This window comes from Atta cephalotes (assembly GCF_000143395.1).
Source record: "Atta cephalotes unplaced genomic scaffold scaffold00025, whole genome shotgun sequence".
NCBI classification, from domain to species: domain Eukaryota; kingdom Metazoa; phylum Arthropoda; class Insecta; order Hymenoptera; family Formicidae; genus Atta; species Atta cephalotes.
The window spans coordinates 738,803-759,986 of NW_012130089.1; the positions used below are offsets into that span (position 1 = coordinate 738,803).

General features: G+C 34.6%; 1 protein-coding gene across 1 annotated transcript in view; it reads left to right on the forward strand.

Annotated features, from left to right (window-relative positions):
- The first annotated feature begins 1,676 nt into the window (after positions 1 to 1,676).
- LOC105620226 (septin-7) overlaps positions 1,677 to 21,184 on the forward strand; it is a 23,038-nt gene continuing 3,530 nt past the window's right edge. Inside the window, exons 1-7 of the mRNA XM_012201731.1 lie at positions 1,677 to 2,069; positions 15,995 to 16,469; positions 18,501 to 18,708; positions 18,810 to 19,062; positions 19,274 to 19,463; positions 19,777 to 19,942; positions 20,780 to 20,821. Of these exons, the coding sequence (XP_012057121.1) occupies positions 1,677 to 2,069; positions 15,995 to 16,469; positions 18,501 to 18,708; positions 18,810 to 19,062; positions 19,274 to 19,463; positions 19,777 to 19,942; positions 20,780 to 20,821 (1,727 nt within the window). The remainder of the gene's footprint in view (positions 2,070 to 15,994; positions 16,470 to 18,500; positions 18,709 to 18,809; positions 19,063 to 19,273; positions 19,464 to 19,776; positions 19,943 to 20,779; positions 20,822 to 21,184) is intronic.

Genomic DNA, 21,184 nt, shown 5'->3' on the forward strand with positions numbered 1-21,184 from the left:
GAGTACACTCTTGCAACGATAAACAAAACCATTTTATTGCGTATCGGTTTTCGGACGTGTTTTGCGAGCTGCCACGATCGAGAAGCTTCTCTCTTTTTCCCTCCGTAGTGACTTTACCAGCATAAATTGTCGATCGCAATCGTTTATATTGAAACCGTCGATACATGAAAAATATCGCAGGAAATGTTGAGAAACACAGCTAGTATTTTTACGTATTTATTTGCTTATTTAAGAACTTTTGTTTGTTTAAAAAACAAACAAAAATTGTTGATAAGAAAGAAACGATATATTTATTTTTTTGACAACACAATAATATATTTATCTTAATGTTTATATTTATTGTTATGTTTAGACTGAAAAAAACTTCTACATCTTAATACATATCTCTTTGAATAATAAATATTTATCCAAGAAAAAAGATAGTTAAATTAATGATTAAATTTTTATCAAATAAATATGTTTACATTTATTAAGTATTTACTTAGAACTTCAAACAATATTTATTAAAATTTAATTTTTTTAACGTATGCTTAAATAAATTTAAAATAAAAATAAGAAAAGTAGGTATCCGTTTAATTAGAACAGTAGATCGTTCCTTTCATTATATTGGATAGGCAAGGATAAATTCATTACCGCGTGAGAGAAGCTTGCTCAATGAGCGGATGGTTTCTGCTGAACGAGTTCCAAATAAAGTTTTGCGGGGTCATTCAGCCTTTCGATCGGTCGTTCCGAGACACACGGTCGATTTACAGTTACACGCATTCATGCGCTTTGCACATCACTCGAATCTTCACTGCGTCTACAATTTCTTTATAGGAAGCCAATCATGTAACCTTTTCTCTAGAAATGTGAAAGTGAAAATTTTTTGTATGTGTACATACATACATAAAAAATTTCACTTTTCCGTCCTGAAGAAAAAATTATTCGCTCGATACCCAGCTTTGGACTCTCTTTCATAAAACTGCGTACGGTAATTGCAACTGTCGCAGCTCTTATACTTCAAAATTTTTAATCAAAACAGTAGTTTCTGAGACGCAATGATGTTAACAAATTTTATTATACAGTAATATATATGTATATGCATATTATCTTTTATGTACATGTATTAGACTATAAATCAATTAAAAGTACATTACTTATTTTAAAAAGACCAAATAAATGAATTATTATGAATAAATTATTATGAAAATAAAGAAAGTAATGAAAACTAAATGTTTCATCAGTAGAAAGAACATAATTATTGAAAAGGTAAACAATTTCAAAATATTATTTTTTACGCAAGAAATATAATTAATCTAAAAAATAGAAACGGTCAGTAACGATCACTCGATATATACTTCCAGTGCCATAGAATCAATTTTACATCATATAATCTCAAAACGCAACCAGAATGTCTTGATGTCTCAGAAACACGTTTTTGTTTAATACATTCGCACCAAAGTCGTTACATGAACAATAATCGGATTACAATAGCCTTTTTTTTTATACACGTACTTATGCAATACGGATACATGATACCGGCGTGTCAAGTATAGTCAAATGCGAAACACGAGCGAACTCGTTAAGCATCTCTCGGTTTTCGGTTTAAGGGTTAAATCCCCTGTCGAGTTCCCGCGGCGATCTCCTGCGGGAGGAACGAGCGAGAGAAAGAGAAGGCCGTTCCGCGTGGTGAAAACATGTCGACGACGGAGAATCAGAACGGTACCGCGGGCGGCGCCCAGAGCAACGGCATCAAGCCTCTGTCGTCATCGTCATCTTCATCGTCCACGGCGTCGTCGGGCGTCTCGCCGTCGTCCGGCGGCCGAGTCGGTCTACCCAACAACAGCAACTCGTCCTTCCTCTACAGCAGCAGCACAATGTTGAGCCGGGAGAAGACGCGGCAGGTGCCGCCGCCGACCCTGCCCAAGTATACGTCGAGCTTTAACGCCGGCTCGAATAACGGCGGCACGGCTGAACGACTCACTAGGGAACGCGAGACCGGTGGTAGCTACAGGCTCGCCAGCTTGGACAGACTCGCCCTGAGGCAGAGGATACTGGATGGAGAAAAGGCGAATGGCGAGCCCATCTCGGTAAGCGAGACAACGGGATGATCATCGGGTTGCGACATGGATCTCGAGCTAATGGCTACTTCGTGGCGTCATACATTTTCGACTTGCAAAACTACTCCTCTATTCCTCTTTTTTGTCCCTCGATATATTGCGAATATCCATTATTATTGCGCTGGACGAATATATCGTCTTATGAAATAATATAGCGCATTTAACATTTTTGAATTTTATACTTGAAGCTTAGGTTGATATTTATACACGGAGAGAATTATTTCTTAAAATTTATCCTGGAAATATAGTTGTGATACCATACAATATTTTAAAGATTTTTATTACTTCAGTAAAATTAATCAAACTTATTTTATATTTTATTGTAATTTTATTAATGAATTAGGGAAATTTACAAAATTCTCTGAAATACAATATAATATTGTTAACATTATTATCATATTTTCAGAATAAACTCTAAGAAAAAATTCTCTCCGTGTTGTCGATTCTTATATTCAAAAGATCGTTTTAAGTACAGTCTTAAGATGTGAACCAATCAAAAAGGCTGTATTTGCATCTTAAAACATTACTTAAGATAGTCTTAAAATAAGAACGGATTATGAATACTGCCTATGTATAATCTGCTTAATCTATTTTTATTACAAGAGTAATCTTAAATAATCTTTTAAGACGCTAATACGGCTCTCTGATTGATTTATGATATCTCAAGACTGTACTTAAGATAGTCTTGAATGTAAGAACTGACTATGAATATCGGTCTCGGAATATCTTAAAGACAGGTTTTGTTCATCCCAATATCTTCACGATTTCCACCCTTTAATTTAAGAAACTGATCTTTATTATACATAAAATTGAAACATGAGTCTCAAAATCAGATTTAAAAATTGATTAATCGTGACATGTACTAATCTGACCTTTGCATACATCTATACTTTATTCTAACACATTGTGAGCTGGCATGTATAATATTTGTCATAAGAAACATATTTCCAAAAAATATATTATGTATATCAAAGAATATTTCGAAGTTAAAGCATATTTAAATATAAATGATGCGTATGTAAATTAATTATGAGAAAAAGACGCAAGTTTTACCACTCAAGCGTTAATCTTTAATTCATACGAAATTATATTAAGTTTATTGAAATATATATGTTACATATGGCTTTTTTTATATTGTATCTCGTCTCAGTTGATGTCGTTCGAAAGATGAAATACTGGATAGAAATCTAAATCTGGGCACGAACCAAATTGTTTCTGTTAGAAGAGTCGAAATGTCTCTAGAAAGTTGTTCTCGGAAATTCAGATAAATATTCATTGAGAGTACACACAATGTAGTTTTTATTTTTGAAAACAAAACAATTTAGATTATTGTATTGAATAATTAATATTTAATTAATTTTTCGTAATGAGGAAGATTTGATTGAACAAATTTTAATGATTATAAATATAGATATTAGAAAGAATAATATACAAAGTAGAGTTATTATAAGGATATAAAAATATTAAATTATTAAAAATATTAGAATTTATTTATAAAAGTTAAATGGAATTTGTTAGTAAGAAAGTGCAGTAGATACTTATTCAAGTTTTATATGTCTATTCTCTAAAAACTCTTAGTATCAATTTTTGTAAAATTTCTCAAGAAATTGACGGGAATTTTCAAGGAAATATACTGGCGGATAATTTCAAGAAATTTTATGGAAATTTATACCAAACTATTATAGTTGAGTACAATTTTCTATCACGACATTCTCGAATAAAGATAATAAACTTCAGAAAATTTGTTAAACCGAAGTTAGAAACACACTAAATCTTACGAATGATAATTTCCTAAAATATTATACCAACATTAATTATGAACAATTGAAGATTTTTACTTTTCCAAATATTTATCGCATAGACATGGATGACGAGATAATTTCACTTTGAGAATCACTGTCAAGCAATATATGTGTATGTGGCGAAGGAGGCAAACCTCCCTTGCGATACTTTTCTGGCCGAGGGGTAGTTCAAGTTTGGGGATCTCACCCTCAATCGAAAAGCTGTAATTCGTGAGTCATAGAAAGCAGAACCTGCGTGTGCGCTTCGCATTTAATCGCAAAAAAGAATATTTCTTCGCTTTTATTGCATTTGTTTACGTCATCGTTTATCGCGAAGATTATAAAAATGTTCAATGCTTACGTTTTATAAACCAAATTACAAGTCGATATATATTGCCTTGAGAAATCTCGAAATTTATTTGTAATAAAACTTAAACAAAAAAATATACAATTTCAATTAACTTGTATACATAATAGAAATTGATTAAAGATTAGAAAGATGCAATAAATGATAATTTCTCTTGATGTTAAAAATGTTAAAATACATACAATGTAAATGTACTACTTTCACATGCGTGAGAATTATCAGCCACGAAAATAACTCGTTGTAAACAAAATAAGTAGGGAAAATAAGAATAACCGGGAAAAAGGGAAATATAATGAGACGTGAGAGCACGCATGATGATGATAAAAGTGTCGTTCAAGCGTCTCGACCCTGAAGAGGAGGGTCGACGAGCTCTTACATAGTCTAATCGTTCTGACACATTTTTACTGACGAAAGAACAGTGATATTCTCCGACGATAAGTTAGCAATCCAAAAGAAAGAAAGAGAGAGAGAGAGAGATACATGCACTTTATTCGAGTGAGTTCGAACAATCATGCTATTCAAAAGCCTGCTAGATATCCGGAGAAGTTATAAATTTTTCCTCTCTATTGCAATACAATCCGACTTTGTTCTCCGCGGTAAAATGATATTTTCTCGTTCAACATCATTTATATTTTACGCCGTTGTATATTTTATATTTTGTGCTGCGAGTTTTCGTTTCGCGCACATACGAAGTATTAATTTAATTATTGATACTAACAATTTATATATTATTTGAAATTAAAAAAGCTGAATTATATTAATGAAAATATTTTTTCTATCTGTTAAATAGATATTTCTTTACATTAATGTAATTCCTCACAATTTTATTTAGGCCAGTCATAAATTTTTAGTTTTTAATTTTTTAAAAAATTACAAGTGGAGAGAAAACTCTAGAATGTACGTTTCCAAATGATGTCTATTATTTACAAGCGCTTTTTGTACGGTAATTCTTTCTTCGGGTAGCTAATTTCGCAATAACACAATTAAAAGTTAATACGTCACAATTAAGAGATAATTCAACTATATGTACATTTATAAAACTGTTCAGTAATTCGTTATAATTCGAAACAATGCGACGATAAAATAATTCCATAAAAATAGAGATTGAACGAAATTGCATTGGCGACATAGACAGCAAAATCGATATAATAGAAGTTCGCTTCGTGCGCCACTCTTTTTGAAAGGACGCGTTAATTAAGGAGGAGTCCGTACCCTTATGTCCAGGTCGAGGACACGTGCATGGCGATAATGATTGTCTTAAAGGTGAACGAGCAAGCGAGCTAACGAATGCGTTATTGCGCAATCAGTATTATATCGTTCGCCGAAGCAGTATTGTCACAGTGCATTGTCCGACAATTCGTGAACTACTTTCAGCCCCGAATGCATTCCGCGCGGCTAACCCAATTCCGAATTTCGTAAAAGCGAACTCGTCTGAAATTCGGGTGGAATTTCTCGTCCTTTCGCTAATTAGAAGATTTAACAGCTCCTGAGTCCGCGTCGTGTTTATTTCTCATTACTTTAAATGACAAAGCTTTAAATGACGAATCATTTTATCAGTTTTTTTATCAATCAATAGTTATTCGATTATCCCATATTTGGTTCTTCTTCTTTTTCTTTTTTTTTTAATTTATGGAGCATAGCACACAAAATGCATAGCATAGCTAAATAAAATTATCTAGATCAATAAACATCCATAAAGTTTCTATATTGATTTACATACATGTTCATTGGTCCATGGTTTTATGCTAGTTGTGCTATACTTGCGCATTTTGCGTATCAATTATGCATTCAACAGACTCAACAGTTGAGTGAGCGCTCGCTGTATTAGCGCTCATTAATGTATTCCTTTAGATCTAAAATTCTGATTGGATGCTCTAAAAAAATATTATTCACCAGTAACAGTAAGCGCTCACTCAACTATTGCGTTCGCTAATACGTACCCTATGCTTATGTATTTTGTATACCATAACCTAAAGGTCATGGCTTACAGAAAAATGTAAAGCAGTGAAGAGCTACGTAAAATAAAATAGGGAATAGGGAATAAAGAATAAGAATTTCAGTCTATCAGAAACCATGCATAGAATACACAGTTTCTGATAAATGGAAATTCTTATTCTTTATTTCCTGTTCCTTATTTCTTTGATTACGCACAGCCTCTAAGACAGTAAATGAATCGACCAATCACAGGCAGAGACGTAATGTAATAAGCAGTAGTAAATGTCGTGGTCCAGCGGTTCTTGAATATCCTTGGATCCTGGAATTATATTGGAATTTTATATATATTCTGGGAAAATTCCTGCACTGAAAGAAAAGATTGGCTGCTGCAGCAAATTAGATTGGATGGTAAAATATGGCATAGCATTTTTAATTGGCTGTAACAGCCAATTTTTGATTGCGTTAGCCTATCCGCAATGTCAGTATAGGATTTTGATTGACTAATGCAACAAACATTGGCTGCTACAATCAATTAAAAATGCTATGCTATATTTAGCCAATCTTTTTTATCAGTGTGGAAAACCCCTAAAATTTTAGGGCTTGCCTGGAATTTATCATTCTTTCTAAAAAAATCAGAGAATGAAAAAAGAAAAAAAAAGAAAAATTGTGTTTGAGTACAAATCCTCCTTTAAAGATGCAATAAGTTACCAATAGAAAATGAGAAACTTGAATTTAATACCTAAAATAGAACATAGGTAGTAAATTGTTTGTGTTGACGGAATGTTCGTTTGATATTATTTATAAAGCAATAAATAATATTGTTTCAAATTTGTTAGCGTTTTAATTCATTCTTATGATATAGAATCCTAACTTAAATATAAACTAACTTAAATATAAAAATCCTAACTTAAATATAAAGCATGTAATAATGTGCAAATCGATGAAAATTAAGTAATGAAAATTAATCGATGGGATAAACTCTGAGAAAATTAGGATTTTTACCTGGAATGTCCTGGAATTATTCTTGAATTGACTAGCCAGATTTTGCTGGACACCATGTAAATCCAAAATGTTGATTTGTTCACATTTAAATCTTATTGTTTCATTCCTCATCTTTTTCCAATTCTTGAATATAATTTTTTATGTGCTGTATCTTTTAATATTATACATAAAATATATAAGCATAGCATAGCTAGTATCAGACTATCTGGACCATTGAATTACGTAAATCAATATGATGAATTTTATGATGGATGCTCATTGATCCAGTCTTATGCTATGCTATGTTTATACATTTTGTGTGCTATAACCATATTCCTAGCTTTTATATTTCTTCTATTCATTAAAACTACTTTTTATAACTGGACTAATCAACGCTATTAATAAAATGAATATAATCATGCTTTTGTTTTGATAAAATTTTATTTGTTTCATGAATAATGAAATTATTTGTGTGAATTAACAAAATTATTTGTAATTAAAATAATATGCTGATAATAATATAACATCATTTTTTTCAATATAGTGCAGCAATAAAAAATAAATCTACTATTTCGTTCTGATTATCTTAAAGATTTTTTTGTTTTTTCGAGCCAATATTTCTCAACTTTCCTTTCGACATGCATGTAATCGAATCGTCGAGACTCAATAACGACTGTCGCCTTTACTGTGTCGTCAACGGCATGGCATATTGAATCGCGACTCATAGTCGCGGTGGCCCAGATTTACGGAATCGAGCCGTTTATTCTCGTACGGAATCGAGCGTTGAATTCTTCATAAGCGCCGTTGCGCCGCATCTCCGTTAGAGAAAGAGAGGAACAGATGAAGATGATAATTGACGCAAATGATGAACTCTTAAGCGTAATGGGATCTAAGTTGCCGCCAATGAGAACATAAATTCACCTCTTCCGCTTCCGCGTCATCACACATTTTCTCGTGTCTCGCGAGCCGGAAGATTCAAACGAGATGTTTTTGCGAGCGGATTCACGCGGATTAACGTCGCGTGTAATCTGCACGTTGTCGTTTATCCGACGACGTCTGTTAATTTCGTTAAGTACTTTTCGAAATTGTCTATAAAACAATGTCCTTCTGAACAACGATGATGGGGATTGCGAGAAGATAGTCTGAAGCAAGTTTCTTTTCTATTTTTTAAAGATCTCTTTTCATGAAAAACACTTTGTTTTTCGCGAAAGAAGAACTATTTGCTCTTCTCATGATAGTATTCCCTGTATTTTTAAGTTTCCTTCCCTAAGAACCCTCGGAATTCGTCTAATTTCGAAGAACACGCAACTGTTCAAATGCCATACGACCGTAACATCAAAACGGCTTTCTTCGTAAAGGTTGAAAGATTGATTTATATTAATAAGAATAAGAATAAGAATCAGATCGATTGAGAGTCAACGCTATAATTCTGTAGTTAATAAAAAGGCATTAATAAAAAGGAAGAAGAGGCTCCACGCGATCGAATCGTCAGCTTGCCTCATTAATATTAAAATGTGCGGCTAACTCAGCAGATAGAGAGAGAAAAGAGGAAATTGTTCGCTGGAATTTTATGAGTGCGCCTATTATGCAGACGATGGACGGACCTACATTCGCCTTACACGAGTAATCTCTGTAACACGGCAAAATTTACGAGAGCCCTTTTACCACGCCGAAACAACGTTATTCAAAAGAAGAATTGCAGAAGCGAAATTGGAAAAATTTTGCCAGCTTTTCAGTATTTTAATATAACGCGTTGCTTATTAATATCTTATTTTATAGAATTATCTATTTGTTTATTTGAATAAATGACGAATATACGCAGTATCCTTTTTAAATAGACATGTTTATTTTTTCAAAACTTTTAATAATAATATTACAGAAAATTCCTGTCTAATTAATATTTTGAAGTATTAATGAACGAATTTTTACGGAAACTATCGACGAATTTAATTTTATGCAAGTACAATATTAGCCCAAGAACAACAAAGGTCAAAATAAGTCGTGATTGATTGAAAAGTGACTTTTAATAATCAAATTTGCAGCTATTTTGACATCATTTGATGTTATCATTTTGATGTTATGATGACTTGAAAATTATTTCGGAGGGAGTATATTGCACAAGAAAATTTTAGAAATTAGTGCGCAGACTTCTGATTCTAATCTAATCACAAATTAATTTGAAGATATTTAGAAATAAAGTCCTAAAATTTTCAAATTTGTGTCCTTCCTTTTCTCTCAAAAAATATGGTCACTATAATCATATTATATCGGGATTGCAATTTGTACGCGATACAATTTAGCCTGACCACATCGCATATTAATGTAGGCGTTAAATGTAGGTGTTATCATTTATCAGCCTCGCTCGAGTACGCTCACGTGTTTGTTCCCCTTCAACAATTAACATGGCTTACGTATTCCCATTCGTATAATAGCGAGCTCGTTATTAAAAGAATGGTCTAGCGAGTCTTTGTTGTATGAACGTTGCCATAAATCCTGATTAATTAATTCCAAATAACGTCAAGGGTTTAATAAAAGTATAATTACTTAAAATATGCAACCAGTACTTAAGCAATTCACCGATCGCACGTGGAATATGTAGATTGCGTAAGCACGTTTTGTACCTGCTTATTGAAAATTATAATGAGTGTACTTATTAGATCCCCTGCTGAAACTTTCATCAAAAGGAATTCATTGCTCGTTATCGTGCCTGTCTCCTTTCTCACGGTGCTTTGTGCGAAAGAATCTCAATTCTCAGACGTCGTCCTTCTCGAAAGCGGATCGAGCATGTGCTATGTTGCAAGCATAACGCGGTCCTTAAGGTGAAAGTTCATTCGCCAGTGGACGATCATCGAGAGCGACGGTCCGGTGTGGCAATCCCAGCTGGCGGAGACTCGGAAGAAGATGAAAGGAAGCAGCGCTTGGACTCCTTTCTGTACAAGAGGACTCGATCACTTTGTACATGAGAAGAGCTTAGCGAGACAAAAGCGTCGGCCGTGGCGCGATGCATTTTCCACGGAATCGATTTAATCGAGTCACCACGACAACGATGACTCGCCACCCAGCGGCGGTGGTGGTGCCTGGTGGTGGTGGCGAACCTCGCCGAGAGAGTATTGACCTACGACAGGGGTTCCCAAGCCTGGGAACCAAAGTTGGATCATGGGGGGTGAAAGACGCCTCTATGGGTCGCGAGTCCGAAGATAATGAGGCCGAGAATGTTACGTTGAACAGAGAAAACTGATCAGTAAGCGCTCAGTGATTCCTTAATTTCTTTGATTGGTTCCCACACTTTAGATCCAGCCAAGAATTAAAAAAGCAAGTATCAATTGTATGAAAGAAAACAGTTGAAAAATTTAACACATTTTGCGTTGTAAATTTATCTCAATGGAGATGAATTTACATTTTTGTATTAATTTAATACAAAATATACATGTTAAAAAATAATATAAATATTATGTAACAAAATTAATACAAAGAAAATAATATTGACACAAACTGTGGAAGCATATTTTTTCAGTAAAATTAATATTTATGATATGTTAAATATCAACATATACTTTATTTATTTATCTTAGAATTTACGTTTAAATTAACACGAATGTTAAAAATTCAACACAAAATTTTAACAAGGACTTGAGTGAACTGTTTCTAACAAATACAAAATATTTTTTACGAATCACTGAGCACTCGATCAGTTTTCTCTGCTGAACGCCATTCGATTAAAATTGTAGTAGCCAGGAAAAGAGCAAATGTATTTTCTGTTTCTCCGTGAGAACTTTCTTTTTGCGCGAAATGTGTTTAAAGCTTCCATCTTGCTTTGTGGGTACAGAGAAACCGAGATTCCTCAGTGGAGTCGGTTGCCTTTCAATATTCTATAGGTTTTTATATTTACTCTTTGAACTTTACTTCACATGCTTCCATAAACTTTTCTTATCGCAATTTTAGAGATATTAATTTACCGCACAAGACTTTTTTATTTCATCCTATATCTCATTTTATTATAAACATGCAAAGAAGTATTTATTTTCCTCAATTATATATTACGTGTAAGTAAGGTGAACATGTTAGTTATGTGTTCCGGGAAATTTATCAAGATCATAGTTTGTTAACTTCATTAATCACAGTTAAATCTCTTCTCCGCGAGTTCTCCGCGTCTTTCGTCGAATATCTTCGGTGTGCTCGACGCGAAATCGGGTCATCATTATTTTACTTTCTTTTCTTCTTTATTTTTTCATGTACATCTTTCCCGTAAGACACGGCCGTTCTTCGAAAGGCTAGATTTTTATTTCTGGAATGATGCTGCATCGCGCGCGGCGGGACCGGTTTTCTCTGTTGTTGTGCGTGAATCGTATGGTCCCTCGTTGATTTCCAGAGTCACTTTGTGTACGCGAGAGAGGCAACGCCAAGCGATATAAACTCGCACCCCAGAGGGGAGTTCCAGTGCACTATGTCATCCTTTCTCGACGGCGAAAAACAATAACTACGAGCGACGTGTGCAGAGAGTGGCTCTCTCGCAGTCGCCGAGTCCTGCCTGCGAGCAACGCACGCGAATCAACACTTTACTTTGAAAGCAAAGTGCAAATAACAATTGTTGTAATACTGGGTGCTTTTCACCAAAAAGATACTGAGTGCTTTTCAGCAATAGACACTGCATTACACAGTATAACACACTGAATCGTTACATCCTTATTGTTTGCCACTGTTGAACAAAGTCACTGTTTTCTTACTGAAAAACATCAACAGTTGACACAGTGAATCGTTACATCTTTGTTGTTTGCCCTGTTAAATGAAGATGAAATGATTACTGTTCTCTAAATCTCGTGGAATGAAATCTCACTCGAAGAGACTGAAAATTTAACCTGTCTTGAAAAAAGAGTGAAAATACAATCATTCTTGTTCAAGAGTGATAGATTTTTGTTCTTTTTAGAATGAAATTTACTGTTTTGAAATGAGATTCACTCCGAAGGAGTGAAGTCTCATTCCCTTTTTTGGAGTGTAATACCAAGGTAGATGGAATTTCACTTAAAAAAAGGATTGAGATTTCACTCCTTTGAAGAGAAAGTCTTGTTTCAAAAGAGTAAATCTCACTCTAAAAAAAATGAAAATCTGCCACTCTTTAACAAGAGTAGCCATATTTTTACTTTTTTTTCAAAACAGATTAAATTTTGAATTTTCTCTTCGAGTGAGATTTCATTCCACGAGATTTAAAGAGTGTGTTACACTATCTCTTGCTGGATAATACCAATAATTGGCAGTGAATTATTTCATCCTTGTTATTTGCTAACGTTTAACAAGGATGAAGAGATTCATTGTGTTACATTTCCTTATCGAAAAACATCAGTAGTTGGCACAGTGTAATACAGTGAATACAAGGACTTCGTCCTTGTCATTTGCCAATTTAACAAGGATGAAGAGACAAGATTCGTTGTATTACATTGTGCTCCTTGTCGGAAAATTCCAGCAGTATAATACAGTGAATTACTTCGTCCTTGTTATTTGTTAATGTTTAACAAGGATGAAATGATTCGCTGCCTTGCACTGTGTCATTAACGTCTCTTACCGGAAAGCATCCACTGTTGCCTCTTCGAAAGAGACGGATGTGACGAAATCGTCTCTTTCCGGAGTCTATTAAATACGCTCGTTAAAATTTTTAAAAGAGAAGCATGAAGCTTTGCGACATCGCGTGCTAGTTTTCCCATATTTCGTTTCACATATCGAACGACTCTAAAGATAGTGATCGATTTTTATATCGTTATCTTATCGATTGGCAAACAAAGCACTCATATCTTTAGAACTGTATTTTTACATACTATACAGCCGAGAAGGATTTACTAGATTCTAGAGATATCGTTCGTTTCCATGTAGTTTTTCGTAATCCATGATGGATTTCGCCGATGACTGGAGGCTTATCCGACTGCAACAAAGTTGCAGCACTTTAAACTGCAACACACTATACTCTATTTGCTCGTCCATCGCGTTCCCCGTGTATGCGTGAAATGCTTTTAAAGCGCAATCGTTCGTACATTGACTCGACGGAATGATTGCGCCGGGCGAGGCGTACCGATAAGCGAGAAGCCTTCGCGCTTTTTGAGGGCGAGGATCTCTTCTCATATCTATCGGGATTACACACGTTTCATATTCGGCACGATAATCCTGCTCATCTGACTCAGATTTCTTCAACGTGTGAGATTTCGTTCAGAGGACACAAACTTTTCTGTGTGATATTCATTCCTGTCGCTACTTGCTCCGAGATTATGAAACTCTGTATTTAGATGAGAGTGAATAGTTTGTTCTATTTTATGAGATGGCATCTATGTGAAATAAACGAGAATACATTTTCTATTAATTATATATGGAAAATTGATTGCCTGTGTAACGAGCTAGTTTTCACATATAAGTAGTTTATATAATAATATGGAAAAGCTGACATAAATACTCGATAATGAATTTTTGTTTATGATATATCAAAGGTGCTCTGTGATCACAAATTTTCTACTTTTGATGACTGACACTATAATTCAAAACTATACACTTTATTACCGACCTTTGTGTCTATGATAGCTTTTGTTTACCACATTATAAGCTGCATTTATACGTGAAAATTCTCATTTCACTCAATTTTATATATATATATTATAATTTATCTTAATAGTCCTTATTTATTTTTAATATTTGAATTATTAATTCTATTGAACCGTTTGATAGATTTATTTGTAATTGTTATAATTAGTGCAAATCTTTTATTTTCGTTTATATCACGCTGCTGTAAAATAAAACAAACTCTCCTCTCTAAATACAAAGTTTTATAACCATTATCACTCTCGGAATAAGCGAAAAATGAACATTGCATAAAAGTAATTTTTCCGCGAAAAGTAATTTTTCCAGTTAACAACTCGGTAAAAATTCAGATAAATACTGACCGAAGTGAAGAAGGAACTGTTGAACTGACTGATTCAGGTTCATTAGCGGGAACTCTCTTAATTACGCGACGGAGATGGACGACAGTCTTTTCTTTGCCTTGACCTTACGCACGTTGTGTTTATGAGTCGCCACGTGTGTATACAAAGATTATCTGATTCATTCGTATTCTACGATCGGCTCCCAAGTGTAACGGAACGCACGGCGTGTACCGCGGTTTCCTGTACCTTTATATGACTCGAAACGCTAAACGATCGCTACTTAGACGGTCAATCACCTTTTCGAATTGCATAAGACAACTGGAATACTTATTGTTATAGAGAATACTTATTGTTATACTCGACGGAGACTTGACTCGGAGAATTAAAATACCTCCGTCATAACTTTTACTACAGTTTTGTTTTCTTTCAATGATTAATTCTTTTTAATATAAATATATCAAAAATAGATTAGATTTCCTGTGACGGTGGTATTTTTTACAATAAATTCTTCAGAGAGCTATTTTGAGAGCTTATTAATAGTATTATCAAATTGACAATCAATTGTGATATTATTTCATTTATGATTGCGTTTTAAGACTAACAATAAATGACGTACAGTTTATACAGATACTCTTTAAAGATACTCTAAATCTGAATCAGTGAATAATCACTGACATCAGTGCCAAGTATGCCACTGGTAATTAGTAAATTAAATGTGAGATCTCTATTCCCTAACTAATCTTGTTTTAGTGCTTAAACTCAATGAATATGGTATCGAAAAATTGAAATTAACGTGCAAATATCAGTATTTTAGTTATATACTGCTCAAACATTCTTCCTTTTTTAGTTGAACTTCATAGATTATCAGTGCCAACTATGCAACTGGGTAATTAGTCCACTGATTCAGATTTAGAGAGTATATTTAGAATTTGTATTTAAAAATATTAGATATTAAAATCCAGCCTCGACTATATTCCTCACTTATTATTTACTCATTTATTTATTTGTATATTTGTATACTCAGATATATTAAATAATAAACTTGGAGTATAAGGTTCAAACCGATACTTAATAACGAAGCTGTAATTAATAAATACTTTTTTCCCCATAGTCTTGAGAATATAAATCGTTTTCTTTTTGTGTGTCCAAAGGCAGTCCATGAAAAAAAGATTATTCTGTTCCGTTGGTCATTGCGGCATTTGCTGTCCTTCGAATAACGGTCGATGTTTAGCACTCCGGCCACTTCCGGCCGGAAGTGTATAAGACTGTAGTATAGCGGAAGCCGCGCTACCGTCGTCGTTGGCAATATCGATCGCTCTTCCACGATGCGATTTTATCGCCTCACGGTGCTCTTTCACAAGTTTACCTGCATTTCGCGTATACGAGCATGTCACGGTCGAAGTAACATGCGGAATCGCGGTATTTGCTGGTAGTTGTATTACAGAACAATGTTGGCCTTTCCCGGCAAGTCTTGAAAATGTAAAACGAACGACACGTCTCGTCCTTGTTCGCACTCAACTAAATCGGAAATGAAAACGAGGATAATGAAACCAATAATCCTATTCTTCAATAATAATAATAAATTTTGTTTAAATAATTAAACAAAAAACGCATTATTATTATTACAATTTTTTTATTATTATTGGATTATTACTAGATTATCGACGAAACTTGTCTTTGATTTCAAGTCGGATAAAATATTTAATCCATGATAAAATTTAATGGAATTTTGGATGAAAATCTTAATTGAAGCAATTAAACTGAACAGCTTCTTTTTCGCTATAAATATTTATTGGCTATATTATTATATAAAGTTATTATATATATTATATAAATCACTATATAAAATTGTTCAAATTCTCGAGAAATTCAAATATCCGATAAACGTGATAAAGACATAAAAAAAATTAATAATTATTCTCTTTTTTTTTGCAGATCCAGACGAAGCGTGAACTGTTTTTCAAAGGCGACGGCACGGGTATAATCTCGTCACCGTCAGTGCCGTCGGTACCGCCACCGCAGCCACCGACGCAGAGCCCTGGGTCTCAGATGAACAATTCGGTGGCAAACACCACGACAGCCAGTAGCCTCACGTCTCCTAACACGGCGCCAGTGTATTCGAGTGGGGCCCTGACCGGGGTCAATGCAAAGTCGCGGCTACCATCTACGGCGGTGACAACGGCGATCACGAATGATGCCTCGGAAGATAGCAACAGGCGTGAGTCGGCACGTACTGCGATCTCTTCCAAGGAGGACAGTAACAAGGAGAGCAGTTTGCTGCACCATGCGCGACCTACGCCGCCCACGAAGCCCAAGGAGCTCGACGGCTACGTCGGCTTCGTGAATCTCCCTAATCAGGTGTACAGGAAAGCCGTAAAGAAGGGCTTCGAATTCACACTCATGGTCGTAGGTCGGTAATAGTTCGGTAGTTTGTAGTGAAAATTGAGATAAATTATTACACGATGAAATTATTTTGACACGAATTGTATAAGTAATTAACGGTAATTTTTTTAATTCTTAAATACTTTTTCGACATACTTGACTTTTTTTCTAATGTTTTTCCCATTGTTTATAACTTTTATTCATAAAAATATATATATTTGTTTGATATCATTATGTTCCTTAATATCTAATTTAAAAAACATTGTTTATTTTATTTTTATACAAGTTATAAATAATTGAATTATGTTGGATATGCCATACCCAAGTATGTTGTCCCCGTAGTGTAGGTTGTTTAAGGATTAATATAAATAATTGTTAATATATTAGAATTAATGTAAATTCGTTATTTTGAAATAATTCAGTTGTAACCTATTATTAAGAAACTAGTATTACGAGAGATAAATCAATGAATGTTTAAGTTTATATAAAATATGGAAACGTGCATGAGTATTTTCTTAAAGCAATGCCGAATCGATAAGAAGTAACGCCCATGGAAGCGCAGCGAAGTCTATTGTCGAGGTCGAATTTCTGTTTGCGGTGAGAAACGCGATCTCACTTCACGGGGAGCTGGACATTAAAATGCCCTATTATGCGGCAGCGGAACAACGGTTGTCTGTTTCACGAGAACTGGCCCGGGTAGAAGACAAAAGGATCCGTTTCTTCGGTAGTTGCAGCGGTATTCCCATTTCGTCGGGAATATCATCTCGCGATGCAACCTCTCATCTGCCGAGCACGTGCGAGTTCTTCTCTTTCTCTTTCGTTTGCTTCTTTCCTCGCTTGTTGGATCAAGGCTGTCGCCGAGGTTCAGCGGTTCTCACACGCGAAGATGTTTATCCGCACCTTTGATTTCGACCTTCATCAACCATCGAATCTTCTCTCTTCGTTGACCTCGATTATTGTTTATTATGAATTACCATCATGCACACTCGAAACGGCCAATTTGCTGTAATAACGTATCTTCGCCGATTGAAAAAGGCTATAAATTGTTAATTGCAGTCTATGTTTTTTCCTTCTGCTTAGATTTATTACTTAGCTCCGGTTTTCTTAATTGCACGACGGAGAAGCAGTATAATTGAAGGCTTTTAACGTATGGATATGTCACATTTGTTTAATTATCTATATTCTTTATGATGAATGATAAATGCTTTTATAAAATAAAATTATGTCGACCTGGAAATATGTACGCAACATTGGCATGGAAAACACTTTAAGAATTTAGCTGAGAGTTCTAGGAGATAGTAACAAAAATACTGACTAAAGTGCTGTCGATCTTGAACGAAGCGCATGCACGCGGGTGTGAAAGAGTGTCATTGGGTCTGGAGAAATTTGAGAGCGTGGTCTGCTGCGTGCAGGGGCTATTATTAGCCCGCGTATAAGCGGAGCCGTTCCTCCGTAAATAGAGAACACACACAATTCAATAGCTTACCCTTGGCTGAAGGCGTAGGCGCGGCACTTCGCTTGGTTCAAGGTTTGCGCATTAAGAGGTCACGGCATTCATTTTATCTCATTATGTTTCGGATACCGTCATCGAATTTATTTGACCGCGAATCCATTGGATGCGAGACATTCTAGAAATATCGACCATAAATATTTGGACTGAGATTAATGATCGTTATGACGAGATATTTAATAGCTAGGAAGTTGTTTTTGAGAATTAAATAGTTTTTTGCAGACAGAAAATATTTATGAAATAATATTCAAAAAAATATATTTGAAAAGAAGTCATTCAACTGAAATATTTCAATTAAAATATTGCACGATTAATATAGAATATTCCTTTTAGAATATTCCTATAATTAGAACTATAAATTGTACGTTTCTGCAAATGTTTAATCAAATTATTTTAGTAATTAAAATACGTATTCTATTGTAATTGTACAATTCGTGTTAAACTCTATTATTCAATTTTTAAAAAATTCCCACAAATTAAATTATCTCAAGATTTTATATATATATATATATCTATAATCAAAATATACTAAACTTTTTATTTTTACAGGGGAGTCGGGTCTCGGTAAATCCACCTTGATCAACTCCATGTTCCTGGCAGACATATATAGTGCCGAATATCCCGGACCCAGCCTCAGGATAAAAAAAACGGTTGCCGTGGAAACTAGCAAAGTGCTGTTGAAGGAGAAGGGTGTAAATCTCACCCTCACGGTCGTCGATACGCCTGGTTTCGGTGACGCTGTGGACAACAGTAACTGGTAATAATCTGACGAAGCGGTTGAAAGCTTCCGATTAAATCCCACATGTATTTGTTTTTGGACTTCTACTTATGTGAATAACACCTTTTGTTTTTATTCAGTTGGGTGCCAGTAATAGACTACATCGAGTCGAAATACGAGGAATTCCTCAACGCAGAATCCCGTGTGACAAGACGGCAGATCCCAGACAGTCGAGTGCATTGCTGTCTCTACTTTGTCGCGCCCTCCGGTCACGGATTGAAGCCGCTCGATGTGGAGTTCATGCAGCGTCTCCATGACAAAGTTAATATCATACCTGTTATTGCCAAGGCGGACACTATGACGCCGGATGAGTGCGCACACTTCAAGAAACAGGTATTTATCTATAATATACTACAATTTAAAAAAAAGAAAAAATTTGCTATTATTAAAAAATACAGGAAACATAACAGAAATATAATCTTTAAGAAATTTTTTCTCATATAAATCTCATATATAAACAATGAAATATGTAATAGCATTCGATAAATCTGGACTTGTTTGCATATTTTTTTTCTAAATTATTAATTTAATCATTGTTTTCCAGATCTTAAATGAGATTGCACAACACAAAATAAAGATCTACGAATTTCCGGAGGTCGAAGAAGAAGAGGATACCAAACTCCATAAATTATTAAGAGACAGAGTGCCATTCGCAGTCGTGGGAGCGAATACAGTTATTGAACACGATGGGAAGAAAATACGAGGAAGAAAATATCCATGGGGAATTGCAGAAGGTATAGATCATTGAATTGAAATGATCGCGCGAAATTTTATCGCTGGATAAAAGTTATCATTTAAATAACTACAGAACTAGAGTTAACCTAGTTTTTATGTTTTGAAGTTTTTTATTTAGCTATACTTAATTTTATTTCTGCGTATATCTTTGCGCATTTTTACACTGTTTATATTAATATGAAATAAATAGTATATAAAATAATAGATAAATAAGAAGCTCATTTCTTAGAAATATGATTAATGCATATTTTTTCTTTATACAAACTGGGTATCATTTTTTATAATTCATTTCTATTTCAATTCTTTGTGTAGTTGAGAATCTGGAACATTGCGATTTCATTGCGCTCCGAAACATGGTAGTAAGGACGCACGTGCAGGATTTAAAAGACGTGACGAACAACGTACACTACGAGAACTTCAGGTGTCGCACCCTGGCCGGTCTAGGCGTAGACGGCAAACCGACAAAGGCCTCGAATAAGTAAGTACATCCGTACAATTCCTCTTCATATATTTTATTACTGTACTAGAATAGTTTTGTCAAAAAGTAGATATGTCTTGTCTTATTGAAATAGACAAATCGAGCGTATAATTATCATAATTAATAAAAAAAGATTAATAGAAAAAAGAAAGCTAAATTATTTATCTTCTTAAATTAATTCGATCACTCAAGAATCAAATGATAAAAACTACAGCCTCGAAAACATCTTTTAATATAACAACCGTTTAGCCTCATGCGCATAATGCGGCTCAATTTATTAATTCACCTGCCCCAGTGGCGCAATATTAATATTATTACCGGATGTGATAAAGATGACGGGACAACTACTTATCTCCTTTAGTCGCTGTTACGACGCTCGCTTTTTCTATTCGAAACACGAGCAAGGTTGTTTGTTTCGTTGAGTTTGATTTGAGCACGCGGTGTATATCTCGGCGAAGCACTCGACTGTGTATGCGTGATGAGATGATTATTTATTTCGAGCTTCAGTATCACCAAATAATAATACAACGCTGTGGTTCTTGCGAGTCGATTGCGTGTACTGTACTGAAACATGCTTGTACCACGGTGTGTTTCTCTCTTTTCATTCTTTTTTATGGTTCCTGAAGAAAATTCAGAGAAAGGTTGTGCATGCAAACTATCAAAGGCCCCAGTGACTCGCGCTCGAATTATCTTAGCGTATCTCAATCGCGCGAGCGGGATCTGTATCCGTAGACTAGACACGAGAACGCTGCCGAGGGAGCGGAAGGAACAGACCAACCAATCCTTCGACAGCGTGTCGCCCGTGCGAATTTTAATGTTGAATTTCTTATTGGTCAGTTTGTGCCCTCCAGGAGTGATGAACAGTTTCATGACGGTGTGGTAAGTCCTTTAATAAGGCTCAAAAAGATATACTATGGTTTTGTGTGCACAAGCCTTGTCGAGTTTCGAGACTATCCCTATAATCTTCCAATCTGGGAGGATTCACTGTGCAGAATATCACAAAATTGAAAGCGGAAAAATTAATAAAAAATAATTTAATGAACAAGACTCCGTACGCCTTAAAATCTATAATTTAATTGGTTTTCAAGGCAAATAACTAAATTAAAATATTAATTTAATTATTTCAGCTTATAATTTATATAAATCAATTTTCTTTCGACTCTGTATTATTTTTGCTGCATTATATATATATATATATATATATATATATATATATATATATAATAATAATAATAATATATA